The sequence below is a fragment of the Spodoptera frugiperda genome, chromosome 22 (assembly GCF_023101765.2).
Source record: "Spodoptera frugiperda isolate SF20-4 chromosome 22, AGI-APGP_CSIRO_Sfru_2.0, whole genome shotgun sequence".
Taxonomy (NCBI): Eukaryota; Metazoa; Arthropoda; class Insecta; order Lepidoptera; family Noctuidae; genus Spodoptera; species Spodoptera frugiperda.
This window is the reverse complement of record NC_064233.1, coordinates 4324870-4339542: the sequence shown is the minus strand read 5'-3', so window position 1 is coordinate 4339542 and position 14673 is coordinate 4324870. Positions and strand designations below refer to the sequence as shown.

The window sequence follows — 14673 nt, the reverse complement described above, 5'->3', positions numbered from 1 at the left end:
CCAAGTTATTTTATAACTTTTATATTATGTCGTCTACTTGCTGCTACGGAACCCTTCATGGGACTCGCACTTGGCCGGTTTTTTAACTATCATTTCTAACTAATTTCGATCATTGACCCTATAGTTACCGCGTAAAGTCCACTGCGGCCTAACATTCGACAACGGACAAACTATATGTTTGCAAATGGTAGAAGCTTGTCTATTATATTATACTTAAAAATAAGTCAGGTTTTCCTTCCTGACGCTATAACTCCAGAACGCACGAACCGATTTCCACGGTTTCGCATTCGTTGGAAAGGTCTCGGGCTCCGTGAGGTTTACAGCAAAAAAAAGTCCAGAAAAAAAATTAAGAGAAAATTTTTGACTGCACGGTTGGCGCGGTGGCTGGGCAACTGGCTGCCGTGCAACGTGTAGCGGGTTCGATTCCCGCACGGAGCAATTCTTTGTGTAATCCACAAATTGTTGTTTCGTATCTGGATGTTATGTTTATGTGAACTTGTATGTTTGTAAACGCACCCACGACACAGGAGACAATTCTAGTGTGGGGCAAAGTAAAAAAAAAAAGAAAAGCAGGAAAACAGGGACAAGTATTGGTGGCTAAACGGAGTTCGCCGGGTTTGCTAGTCTTCTATAAAGGTTTGTTTGTTATATTAGAAATGTACGTAATTACAATAAGGTAAATACGCCTAATAAGGCCGACCTTAATTCAAATTCAAGGAAAGAAAAACCATATAGAAAGATGTAATGTGTTTATTTAATGAAAATATAAACATCTGAAAAGTTATGCAGAATTGATTTCGGCGTATTAACATAAATATAAATACTTTTTAAAAACATGGTAACCATCTTTGGCGACTTTACCTCATAGCTACATACAAGTAATATAATTCTTTACAAAGAATGTCCATGACCATTCATAAATTACTCAGATTCTCCTTTTAAGATAATATTATAAACAATAAACAATGGGTAGGTAACTATGTATAATAATTGTTTTATCTAAACACGTCAATTACGCTGAAACTACTGAACGGATTTTGATGCAAATTCGTTTACAGACAAGGTATGAGTTGACTTGGGTAATAGGACTTTTTATGTAACGAAAACGCGGACAAAGCTACCTACGGAAGCTAGTATTTAATAATTGTGTGTGGCAGCACATGACAGAAGTGGCACATAGACTATCAACGAGCAAATCAACGGATGACTTCGTAAAATCCTACGTCACTCATGTGAAGTTTACATGCGAATAAACATGGATAAGAATCTCAACGAACGATAGTTGGGCAGAAAGCCCGCCAGGCTTGATCACCTCGCTTGGTCGGAGGATCCTCCTTTTCTTAGGGAACTTTACTCTCTGTTCCCTAAATGTGCACCTCTATCAGACTAAAGCGAGACTAAAGTTTCCGATTGTATTAAAAAAAATCTCTATATATAAAAAAATATTTCTGTTCGTTAGTCTCGCCAAAACTCGAGAACGGCTCGACCGATTTGGTTTATTTGTGGAAGTCCAGGTAAGGTGAGAAAAAAATGTTTGAGGCGGTACGAAGTTTGCCGGGTCAGCTAGTTAAATATATGTATATGGCAATAGACTCGCCCACTATTACTTATATAGAACCAATAACCATTAAATAACTATAAAGTAGTGGTCACCTTCAATTCTACCCTTTATTAAAGTATCCGTTATTTATTTTTGATCATATATTAATAACAAAAAAACAGGAAATACATATATATATATAGGTACACTTGACTTTTAGCTCATTATTAAGATTTATTTAGCTTTTAAAAAATACATAAATAACACTTGATTCGTGTAGACTGCATCGTCTGTCCTTGCGGAATACATAGGTTAATTAATAACGTTTAAAAATAAATTCTGAATGCATTTTTGCTGCAATTTATTTTTACATAAGAATATATATGTTACAGTCAGAGTGATTAAATAGCAATTATTCATAATGACTGGTCATTATGAATAATCGCATATTAATGCCAAATTCACTAGACAATGTAATAAATTAATCACTTTATCTGGATATTATTCATAATAGGGAGTCCAAGTTAGTCAAAGTAATAATACATGTGTAACTCAAAATGTCACAAGACTTTTACTTGTAAGAATAACTTGTAAGAATAAAAATTAATCTTTAAGATCAAATACTAATTTGTTTTGACATAAATTTGATTCGCATATCGTTAGTAGGCCTAATAACTTATGCCGGAAATGGTGGCAGAGAACTTGTAGTGCCCTATACATAATTTCGATCGAACTAATTTGCTATAGTTTCTGTAACAATTAAATAATAATGTTGGTTAAAAATTTAATATGCTGTGCAACAAAAGTTAGTGAAAGAACCGAATTGCTACAAAACCGACTCCACGTAGTCTTGTTTGTCCTACCCCTAGAGTGTAATTTAAAATCGCGTAGGCGCGTAGGAGCGAGGCGGCCCGCGGGCTGAGGAGCAGGAGGCTGCAGCTTCGGCTTGTTGGCCGGCTTCGCCGGCCAGCCTCAGCCGCGGTGGTGAGCGAAAGCCGTCTGCGACGATTAGCACGCGTGGGGCCGCCGGAGGCCCGCAGCGCCGGAGCCATGACAGAAACCCTGCCTGCTGCATGCTGTATATTTGTTTGCATGCTGCTCGTTTTATTACATTATCCAAGTCTTCGAAGATAGTATATAAAATTGCTAGTTAATGTGATTAATTTTATGTCATTTTTCACTTTATCTAAATTGAGTAGACGTTATATATAATTGCTAGACAGTATATATAATAACAAGATTTATTACTTTGGCTGTAACATATACGCAATTATATGGACTGGTGGTCGCCTAGTGGTCGAAATTCGACCATATACGATTTAATTTACAATACCACTTAACATACCTTCAAGGATAATTTTTATTTAACTCAAACTCAAACAAACTCTTTTATAAAACTCTATTCATATGAGACGTCAGAATATCATCGCAATGTCTATTGATTTTGACGTTTTGTCAAATACGATCAGATACTATGCATGTGTGTGTAATGTTTTATTTATTGATTTAATGTACTTTATAAGCATTATTTTTGAAAAATATTAGCGTTCCGCACTTCTCCTACACATAAACTATAAGTGTACCAAATTTTATGCTCCTACGTCCGCGCAATTTTCGTAAAAAGCGGTCCAAAGTTTTTGCATCACGTATTAATATATAGATGTATAGTAATTACATATGCATAAAAATGTACATAACAATGAACTAATTATGCCAAATATATCATTATTACGACGACTGCCTCGTTGGTCGAGTGCTAGGGGTCTCGGGTTCGACTCCCAGGTCGGAAAAAATATTACTGGACTTTTTTCGGTTGTTACAAAAGTTCCTTGTCGGAGTTGCACTGAGTCTGGAATTGTGCCCAGTAAATGGCATTAGGCTCACCCCCTACTACATGGCACTTATAATACAAATGGTGGGTGTACGTTGTACATTGGCATCACGTGCCGTAATGTGCACCTCTGCCTACCCCTTCGGCGATAAAAGGCGTGACGATACGAACGATATATAATAATATTATTATTAATCATAAAGACGAAATTAAGTTTGTTTCTTACTTTTTTCAGATTTATCTTCAGCCGAACGACGTGTAATATGTAGCGGGTTCGATTTCCGCACGAAACAACTCTTTGTGTGATCCACAAATTGTTGTTTCTGGGTGTCATGTGTATGTGAACTTGTATGTTTGTAAACGCACCCACGGCACAGGAGAAAATCCTAGTGTGGGGCAACGTTTTCTTTAAATTGGATAAATGCATTGTTTGCGAATTTCTCCTAAAGTTCATGTATGTTGTATATTCTAAGAGCACTGACCTCTTAACAAACATCTTTGTGACTCAATCAAGAGTTAACAAGTGCATAAAGGGTTCACAATAGGAGCTCAAGCTCAATATCTCAATATATATAACTCAAAGGTGACTATGGCATAGTGATCTATCAACGCATAGCCCAAACCACTTGGCAATTTGGCATGCAGATGGATGTTCTGACGTAGGCATCCGCTAAGAAAGGGTTTTGATCAATTCTATCCCCAAGGGGATAAAATAGGGGATGAAAGTTTGTATGAAACTTTGTCAATTTTATCTGTGTCTAATATTTTTTAATTATAGATTTTTAATTTTTATACCCCGTCATCATCCCTATTGTTTCCATAGCAACTTCTCATCGTACAAGTAATTACCAACATCACTAAGTTACCTCAATACCATTCTCAACTTAAACCAGTTATATATAAAGTAGAAAATCAATTAACACAGCAAAGGATAGTATGATGAGCCGTTGTCTGCAATTATCAAAATAAAATATCGATATTAATTTCCGTGATTGAGTTCTTTTTTCTATATCTAAGTACGTAAATGTGTTATCATTAAATATGTACTTAAACGATTAATTACTCTATAATACTAATTATGATAAAGTTACCTTGACTGATATCTATTAGATGACCTTAAAACGACGACCTTCAAAAACGTCTTTGGAACGGTTTATAATATTTTTTTTATTGCCATGTCATGCCTTTTATCCTCGAAGGCATTGGAGGTGCATATTGCGACACGTAATGCTGCTATACAACGTACACTAATCGAGTTATAAGTCAGGATGTAGGATACGGGGTGGTTTTTAATCAGTAAAAATCTGACACTCCATCTCGCCTTGCCCAAGGCTGTAGAAGTCATTGGATGATTTCCCTCCTCAAAAAGTTGTCCAAAAGTCGAAAAATGCCCAGTAATACTTTTTCCGGCCCGGTAATCGAACCCAAGATTCCTGTATCCGGTAGACACTTTTGCGATCACTAGACTGTTACACACCACACTCCTCTATATTTCCCAGTCTAACAGATTCACACCATGTCCACGTTTTGATGTGCTACTTTCTGAGCAGTACCGAGCATAACCTCATTGCGTAGGGCAGTTTTTTGTATCACTGAGCACAATCACACCATGGCATCTCCTCTTTGTACTTCCTTCATGATCCTGACTATTTAAAATAAGCGTAATATACCGAACCGGGGCGGGGCTTAAATGGCGTGATTAGACAAATAGATACCAACGGTTCAAGGTTTGCTCCTATCATTCCTAATACTAATTATTTATGTTATTATCTAAAACTAGCTTTTGCCCGCGACTTCGTCCGCGTGGTTGATAGTCAAAATTAAAACGCCTTCTACCCTTTTTATTCGCTATTATAAGATCTACAATTTTATTAATTATAACATTTCATGGTTCTATCTTTTGTAGTTTAGGCAGCATACGCAAAATAAGTAACTTCTTAGGTTGATTTTTTTCAGTTTGTGTCCGAAAAATCCAAATATCTTACGGAACCCTATTTTTCCAAAATGAAATATAGCCTATGTTACTCGTCTAATGTAGCTTTCGAATGGTGAAAGACATAGATACAATAAAATCGGTCCAGTAGTTTTTGAGCCTATTCATTACAACCAAACAAACAAAGTTTTCCTCTTTATAATATTAGTGTAGATAGATACAATGTAAATTACATAGATACAATAAATATGACGCATTTTGTACTCATCGTCTTAAAAATTGCTGAAACGTAATAAGTAATAACTGCAACTACTATCATTTCATAAAAAGCGAGTGTCTTAAGCCACCGTTGCTAATTCGGAGTGTGGTTTAAATAGGTTTTTCTTTTATTTTTCTTTTATCTTTAAAATAAAGAGCAAAATTTGATATCCGGATTTTATTACATATATTTATGTGTTATTTAAGCTTTACAACACGTATGAATTGTAACTAGGTACAAAGATATTTGCAAAAAATCCAATTATAGTTTCTATTTTTTATTTTTGTATTGACATAGTTTCCGCACGAAATCTTCATGGTAAATGATAGTTAGCCTTTTGTACTATGTACTTAAATAAAATCAGGCACATAATCCGTGGTATTACAAAATTATGTACAATTGAAAAAAAATCTAAGCGCCTTTATAATTACAAATAGCAAAGTCAACAATCAGCACTTTGCTTTTTAAATGATACAATAATTTTATCTAGAGAAGTCGATATTTTAGAAGATGATGCTTAAAATAAATTCTTATTTAATCTACCATATAGATCTGTTTAATATATGCATGTTTTATTGTGTATTTCTTTCAATTACGTAGGTCCTAGTACTAGTCACCACACGATTTTTAATTGCAAACTATCATGACATGACTTTTGCTATATGGTAGATTAAATAAGAATTTATTTTAATCATCATCTTCTAAAATGTCGACTTCTTTAGATAAAATTATTGTATCATTTAAAAAGCAAAGTGCTGATTGTTGACTTTGCTATTTGTAATTATAAAGGCGCTTAGATTTTTTTTCAATTGTACATAATTTTGTAATACCACGGATTATGTGGCTGATTTTATTTAAGTACATAGTACAAAAGGCTAACTATCATTTACCATGAAGATTTCGTGCGGAAACTATGTCAATACAAAAATAAAAAATAGAAACTAAAATTGGATTTTTTGCAAATATCTTTGTACCTAGTTACAATTCATATGTGTTGTAAAGCTTGAATAACACATAAATATATGTGATAAAATCCGGATATTAAATTTTGCTCTTTATTTTAAAGATAAAAGAAAAATAAAGAAAAGTTCTATTTAAACCACACTCCGAATTAGCAACTTTAGTATTTTTTTTTCTCGAATACTAAAAATAATTGACATGGGGTTCCTTTTGCAATATGTGTTATTAGGGCTAACTACATCGATATGCATTATTAGCTAAAAATGTCTTCCTCCAAGGGATTTTAAAACACTGTGCGTAGTAATAACTGTAACTACTAACATTTCATAAAAAGCACCCACGACACAGGAGAAAATCTTAGTGTGGGGCAACGTTTAAAAAAAATTAAATAAAAAAAATTAAAATTAAATAAAAAAATAATTCATATAAAGCGGGTGTCTTAAGCCACCGGGCCACCACGACATTCAACTTGCATTTTAATTTTAAATAAATAAACTAGTTCGTCAAATGAACAGTGAAAAGTGGACACCTATATTTTATTTCCAATAATCAGATCTGTAGAAGAAAGTCAAAGAAAAATAAATTTACAAACTCATATCAAATATTCTTAACTAACTAGCTTTAAAAGTTAAGTACTGGACATTAAACACCACTAACATATTGAAACCAATTGAAAAAAAAACACACATATTCATAATTATATTAACAATAAATTTTAATAAGTAGTTTAACCATCACAGTTCGCTAACTACTAAATATTAATAATTTCACGCTAAACTTACTGCCCGGTTACAACCATTGATAATATTTTTTTACAATCTGCTGAATAAACATGTAGTTACACATTTTCCATATTAAATTAGATAATTATTTACTCCCGCGTAGTTTCATCTCGCTGCTCGGTTCCTTTTGATTGTAGCGTGATGTTTTATAGTCTATAAACTTCCTCGATAAATTGAATATCCAACACAAAAAGAATAGTCAGTTGGGTAATGAAAAAATATTAGACGCGTATTTTTTTTATTTTGTTATAGAAGAACAATATTTAGGTAAAACAAATCATAGTTTAGGAGTGGAATCACGCGATATTTAAAATCAAAATATCTTCGAAAGTATTTGTTTCCGTAAGAAAATAAAAAATACGTGTCTAATGTTTTAAAATAATCTACAAGACGGACATTAGAATATAAATTTGTCATCTACCCTTTTCAGTGCAGCCGTTCAAGAGTAATGTGCATACAAACATACATTTACTAAATATTTTATATTCTTATACATTTAATTATATTTATTAAGTGAGTATTTACAGTTTAACTGAAAAATCACGGTTTACTTACGTAGTTATATTAATGGATAAGACTAAGACGAAGCGACAAAATTAAGAGGCGGCGACGTCGCGCAGCCAACTGCACATACTGTCATGATGAAGAGTCCTTCTGTAACTCGAAACTAATATGTTTGACATAGATGGCAAACGTCAAAATTGGTCCTTAAATATCTTAGCAAAATAGTTGAGGTTTTCTCCGTTAAGTAAACAGTGGTTTTTTTTTTGTTAATTCTGTATGTCTCACCATAGGTATAAGTTTTTAAACTGACATGGTCACTAACACTAGTATTAGAACTCGAAACGGGATATTTACCATTTTTTTCCATTTTTATGAGTTTCCGATATTTCGGTACTGTTGCAAGCACGATCACGGATGAACTCATGATCACTCACTATTTTTATACCAGTTGGTAAATATCCCGTTTCGAGTTTAAATACTAGTGTCTCACGATAGTTATTATAAGGGTATTTACAGGACTTTCTTCCTATTACCATCGCCTTTCCATATAAGGTCAGTAAGATACCATTGTAAGATATATGCTACATTTGTTGTGATGAGAGGAACGCCCACAACTCCATAGAAATATATGGTTCCATGTAATTGGTCCATTATTGGGTACACCCAGAGACCTTGTTCGAGGTAGCCGACTATGATTCTGTAAAATAAATAATAATTATTAATATTAAAATTAATATCTTTGACATTTCAAAAGTGCCTAATTAAGGATTAATTGAAATAAATGTTTTGTCTTATTGAATTAACTTTTACTTTGACTTATTGGTTAATACTCTAAATACCACAGGTAAAATTCATTCTTAGTTTTCGGTGAGCCTATTAGCATACTAAGTATAGCGTTGAAACTTTCAGGGTAAAATAATAATAAAATACTTTGTTTGTATTGGAAAACAAACCAAAAATTTTTTGTTCAGCAGTCTAGGCTCTGCTTAATAATTAGTGACCAGTAAACTAACATTTCTTTCTTTAATTTTCATAAGCACCCAATGGCATCTCTTCAATATCGTAGTTCAGAAATTAAATGAATTATTATTCAAATTAATAAACCTAAAAAAATTACAAAACTTCAATTAACTCAGGAATCGAACCTGATTCGTCTAAAGCCGACCACACAAAACCACTCAAAAATAAACCTTACCACCAACAAAATAAAACTCATACTCACACGACAAGATAGAAAGCAGCATACAAGTTAATCATTAGCAGGTTACCTAGATGTGTTTCAGGTCTCTTTCTAGGCCTAAATAGTATTTCCCAAAGCACTAACGGAGCTATATATGTATGCATTATATGATTGGAGGTTGTAGTGATAGTCTTGTCGACGCTGGGTGGCAGGATCAATGCCCCATCGTAGGTATATATCGTCCAAAATGTTAAGCTGACAGTCTGTGGAAGAATTTGGGTGGTTAGTTAAATAATATAATATACTAGCGACCAGCTCCAGCTTCGCATGGGTGCAATGGTGATATATTATGCATGTATTATGCATATAAACGTTCCTCTTAAATCAGTCTATCAATTAAAAAAACCGCATCAAAATCCGTTGCGTAATTTTAACGATTTAAGCATACGTGATGCATACAAACTTTTGACAGAATTTGGGTATTTGCTTTTTTTAATAAAAATAGCCTAAATTACTCCCTAGTATACCAGCTTCCTGTCAATAAAATTCCCGTCAAAATCGGTCCAGCCATTTCCAAGATAAGCCGGATCAAACAAACAAACAGATAGTTACAATACTTACAATTGAGAATGGCATTACAATGTTGGTAAACAATGGATCCCTGATGGTCTTCAAACTCTTCAGCAATGAGCTGTCCTTTCCCTGGTTCGTGAGTGTCAGGACATCGCAGGATAGACCGAGAGCCATGTATATTACTTGCATATACTGAAAATGAATACTCATAAGAAAAATGGTGGTCTACGTTTTCGTGTCAAATCAGATGAGACTATTCGATACTATGTTAGCAGAGGCGCGCACAGATGACTTCTACCCTTCACAGCACTGTCTGTCACTGGCTACGCACTGTCTAGAATAGTCTCCCAAGTGTTCTCAAATAGGTGCGCCACTGGGTGAAGATCCACACCAGTTAATATTACTTGTCACTTGTATTTGTTCCTAATTACTAACACTAGTTTTTAAGTTTTCTTGTTACTACTAACATACTTTTATGGAAACAACAATGAAACAATGAATTTATTTTTGTAAAAAGGCTACATAAGAGCATTTTTAGACGTCAAAATTATTAAAAAAAAAGTTAGTACATGAGGTGAAATGGAAGAAATAAATCAATTAAGTAACTTTTTCAACCGGTCTTTTCATGGTCTACTCGGTATACTAGTCTACTCGGTCTACTAGTCTACTGGTCTACTTACAACATTCCATATAGTCAAGAACCTGAACTGATTGTCATGGAACCGCTTCACCTCAGGGTCATTTAGTACATCACCTTTGTAAAAGGCTATCATATTGTATATGTTGGTGACATGGAGTACCAGACCGACGGTATATCCAAGCATCCGCTGGTATATGTATCTGTAACAAAAAAAAAGAATAAAGTCTTTAAATGTGGAAGAGCCATGCTTCGGCAGGAATGGGCCGGCTCGACCGGAGTGATACCACGGCCTCACAGAAAACCGACGTAAAACAACGCTTGCGCTGTTTCGTTGTGTGAGTGAGGTTACCGGAGGCCCAATTATCCCCCTTACCAATCTTCCCGATACCCGATTCCCCAACAAGGACTTCTAAGGATGATCCGTCTGCTCGTTTACTGGTTTATACCATAAAAAGCCAAGCAAAATGTTGTCAAGGCGAGATCATTTAGCTCACCCTGTCAAAAAGTAATCAGATCTCATGTAGAATCCTATTTCTAATAACATAATACCTGCCCATAAATCTGTTAGCCCTAATTTTAAACTTAAGTTTTTGCAAAGTAAAAAGTTGTAGTTCGTAGCGCGTAGTGCGTAGTTCGTAGTGTAGTACGAAGAACTTAGTTCATATCGCGTAGGTCGTAGTGAGTAGCCCGTAGCAGCGTATCGTAGTGCGTAGAACGTAGGGCATAGTACGTAGCGCATAGTTTGTAACGCGTAGTCCATAATTCGTAGCCCGTAGTGCGTATTGCGTAGCGCCTAGTGGCTTAAATCTTTGTGCGTGGCAGTGTTTTGCCTATATTCATTAAAAATACTTTGAACTTAAAAGGGACAAACTGCAATCTCCTACCCGCGTACCAAGTGAGGTAATCATGGCAGGGTATGCCATGATTACATCTTACATAAAGGAGGCTTATTAATAGTCCAGCAGTGGATTGTCACGGGCTGTTGGTGACGTTACATTACATAAATTTTATTGTTTATTACGAGTAACTACTTCGAGATTTAATTCATAAATTAAATTAATTGAATATATGAATATTCAACATCGACTTCTGTGAATATTTTTTAATTATTACGTTAGAATAGATAAGACCATAGGTTAGATGAATTTTATTGTATATGCGAGGTCACGCCTTTTATCCCCGAAGGTAGACAAAGGTGCACGTTAAGGCACGTAATGCTGCTATACAATGTATACCTTGTTTGCCTGACCCGAGAACGAACCCGAGACCCCTTGTCTGGTAGTCGCAGTTACGACTATTCGACCAAGGAGGCTTAACGAACTAACTGCACGACAATTCATTTAGATGAATATAATGATAACTATAAATTGATTGTCAATTGGTTAGGAAAACTCGTGCTATTTTATACAATAGAAATAGAACAAATTCTGCCATTCTATTATTGTTTTAATAATATGTTCGTATGTTATGCTATGTCAAAAATATTCTCACCTGTTTAATAATTCTGCAGACACCATTGTGAAAATGTATATTTTTTTCAACTTCAATTTATAGAACTGTATACCAATTTAAAGTTTAATAACCACATAAATCCCGCTTACTCTGTTAAAAAAAAAACTATTTACGAAAAAAATATGTTAAAATTTTTAAACAATCCAATTTATTTACATTAATTTAATCAAAATCAAAAACGTTAATCACCGACAAGACGTCTATCGAAAATCGTAATAGTTAAAGCAATATTATGAATTTTAATTTATTTAATAAATATGTATTTTTAAGGGCTACTTGTCTACGTTAGTCTCCTATGTTTACATTAAATCGAATGAGAAGTTTACTCAACAAATATTGTTGAATTACAATGCCACATATAGTATTTTTTATTATTAATGAACTAGTATTTGACTAGCCTTTTACCTGTGACTCTGCTTGCTGTACTCAGATTAAAATTTTTATTGACCTTGGCTTAACACAGAAACTTTGAGAGCCATGCTTCGAGTTGGCTCGACCAGAATGATACCACATTACAAGTGCGTTGCCGGCCTTATGGGAGTTAGGAATTTAAGGGTTGTTGGGGAATCGGGGATTGGGAAGATTGGGAAGGGTGGTAATTGGGCTTCCGGTAACCTCACTCACACAACGAAACACAAGCGTTGTTTCACGTCGGTTTTCTGTAAGGCCGTGGTATCTCTCCGGTCGAGCATGGCTCTCCCACACTTAAACACGATACACCAATAAACGACACAACCAAACAAACAAACTCACACTCTTATTTAACACATTAGTAGTTGAAATATATAACATAATTTATTTCATATTTATAATAATTAAGATGGAGATTATAATTGTAATAAGGAAGACAATGCCATTTACTTATGTTTATGTCAGTGCGTATATAAATATTTATTACTAGCTTCCGCCCGCGACTCCGTCCGCGCGGATGTCAGTCTTCGCGTGGAAGTTTTATTTCTCCATTTTGAGTAACTCTGACAATGACATCTTATAAATATCTATTGAATGAACCCAAATACGGCGAGGCCCATAATAATTAAGGAGATCCCTCTATTGAGCTACTGCTGTTGAGCTCGCGTTCTGTAGTATAAAAACTGAAAAATTAAGATTTTTTTCTACGTATTTTTCCAGGATAAAAAGTATCCTATTTTATGCCCAGGATAATAAGGTATAATTATACCAAGTTTCATCGAAATCCAACCGTTAGTTTTCATGTGATGCCTGAACATACAGACATACAGACAGACAAAAAATGTTTAATCACATATTTGGGTTTGGTATCGATCCAGTAACACCCCCTGTTATTTATTTTTACAATATTTTCAATGTACAGAATTGACCCTTCTACAGATTTATTATATGTATATAGATTTACTCACTCGCTCGCTCGCAGTTACGCGTGCGTGGTTAAAGGAGAAAAAGTTACTTATTCATGTCCTTGATCCATTATTAATAGGGACTAAACTAGATGACTAATTTATATTTTAATGCCCATCTTGTAGATTATTTGAAAATATTAATAATTCTCCGTGCTAGAAGAGGCCTTTGGTCAGTGAGAGAGCCATGCTTCCGCACGAATGGGCCGGCTCGACCGGAGTGACACCATGGCCTCACAGAAAACCTTGCGTTGTTTTGTTATGTGAGTGAGGTTACCGGACGCCCGATTGTCTCCTTCACAATTTTCCCAAACCTCGATTCACCAACAACCCTTAAATTCGTAACTCCTAAAGGTCCGGCAATGCACTTGTAACGTCTCTGGTGTTTCGAGTGTCCATGGGCGGCGGCGATTGCTTACCATCAAGTTATCCATCTGCTGGTTCACTGGCTTAAACTATAAATAATATAATATCTACAAGCGTTACTAAAACTGATCTTGAAACTCGTATTGTTGCGTCTGTGAAATGCAGAACGAAGCCTGTCAAAATAGTAGAGCAACGCTACAAACTAACTATTGTTGCTATGATTAAATTGAAAGGCGTTTTTGATAGCTTGATCTAGTTTTTTGCTCGTTAAAAAAGATTAAAACGTAAATTAGAAAGTTTACTTTCTAGATCATTATGAAGAATCTTCACACACTAGGCTAGTTTCCTAACTAGTCAAATTCAATGGCAAGGGGTCTTGAGTTCGATTCCCTGGTCTGGCAAAGTAGTACTGGACTATTTTGGTCTTTCGATAATTTCTCGGTAGTAGCACGGAGTCGATGAGACGGTGAAAAGTGGATGTACAAGTGTACATTGTACAGTGGCATTATGTGCAGGTGCACCTCTGCCTACCCCTTCGGGAATAAAAGGCGTGACGTTGCGTATTAATTCTAATTACTAAGGAAAACGTAATTTTAACTGGATTGAATAAAATACTTTTTTAAGGGCGCTTTTCCTACGTTGCTGTGGATGCGTTTGGCTTATCCCAATCATATTCTTTGTTACACATAGTAGGTATATTTAATGAAGATAATAAATTATATTAAAGTATAAAACAAAACCAGTTACATTGTAGAAATCTAACAAAAACTCGACAATCAAGTTGTTAGGGAAAAATATTCACATCACAATATGTATATTAAGGAGATTTATATTCAAAGATTAGCCTAGCTATTAAACTTACCGATCCGGAGCTGCGGACTGCCTAGCTGGTTACTAGGGCTCCGGCTCGAAAAGCAGGAGTAGGAACGGGGTGGTTTTTAGTCAGTAAGAGTCTGACACTCCCTCTCGGCTCGCCCAAGGCGAGAGAAGTCATGGGATGATTTACAAATTTAAATAATTAAGTATCTAACCAATTTCTATAATATTAGGTATAAAATATAGATTAGTATGTAGACTAACATATGCCTTTTCTTGCTCATAACATAATGTTTCCTTTACTATGTTATACAATGTGATAGGGGTCGGACTTCTAACCCGTTAAGGTTGAGTACTACATCTAATTTTATGACAAAAAAATAATATGGGGGTTGAACCCC

The 14673-nt window shown here is 34.9% G+C and overlaps 1 protein-coding gene across 1 annotated transcript; it reads right to left on the bottom strand.

The window, feature by feature from the left end:
* Nucleotides 1-8229: 8229 nt before the first annotated feature.
* Nucleotides 8230-10425, bottom strand: LOC118279543 (androgen-dependent TFPI-regulating protein-like). Its single transcript, XM_050702415.1, has 4 exons — nt 10243-10425; nt 9611-9754; nt 9032-9252; nt 8230-8506 (listed from the first exon to the last, which is right to left on the bottom strand). Exons 1-4 carry the CDS (start codon nt 10384-10386, stop codon nt 8320-8322), a joined length of 696 nt encoding a protein of 231 aa, XP_050558372.1. The 5' UTR covers nt 10387-10425; the 3' UTR covers nt 8230-8319.
* Between the last annotated feature and the right edge of the window lie 4248 nt (nt 10426-14673).

Excerpts from the sequence above, each read along its gene's own strand:
- LOC118279543 (XM_050702415.1), bottom strand. The coding sequence starts at position 10,386 with ATGCTTGGATATACCGTCGGTCTGGTACTCCATGTCACCAACATATAC. Across the intron at positions 9,755-10,242 it reads TCTTGACTATATGGAATGTT|TATATGCAAGTAATATACAT; the intron begins GTAAGTAGACCA and ends ATTCATTTTCAG. Across the intron at positions 9,253-9,610 it reads TTGTAATGCCATTCTCAATT|ACTGTCAGCTTAACATTTTG; the intron begins GTAAGTATTGTA and ends ATTCTTCCACAG.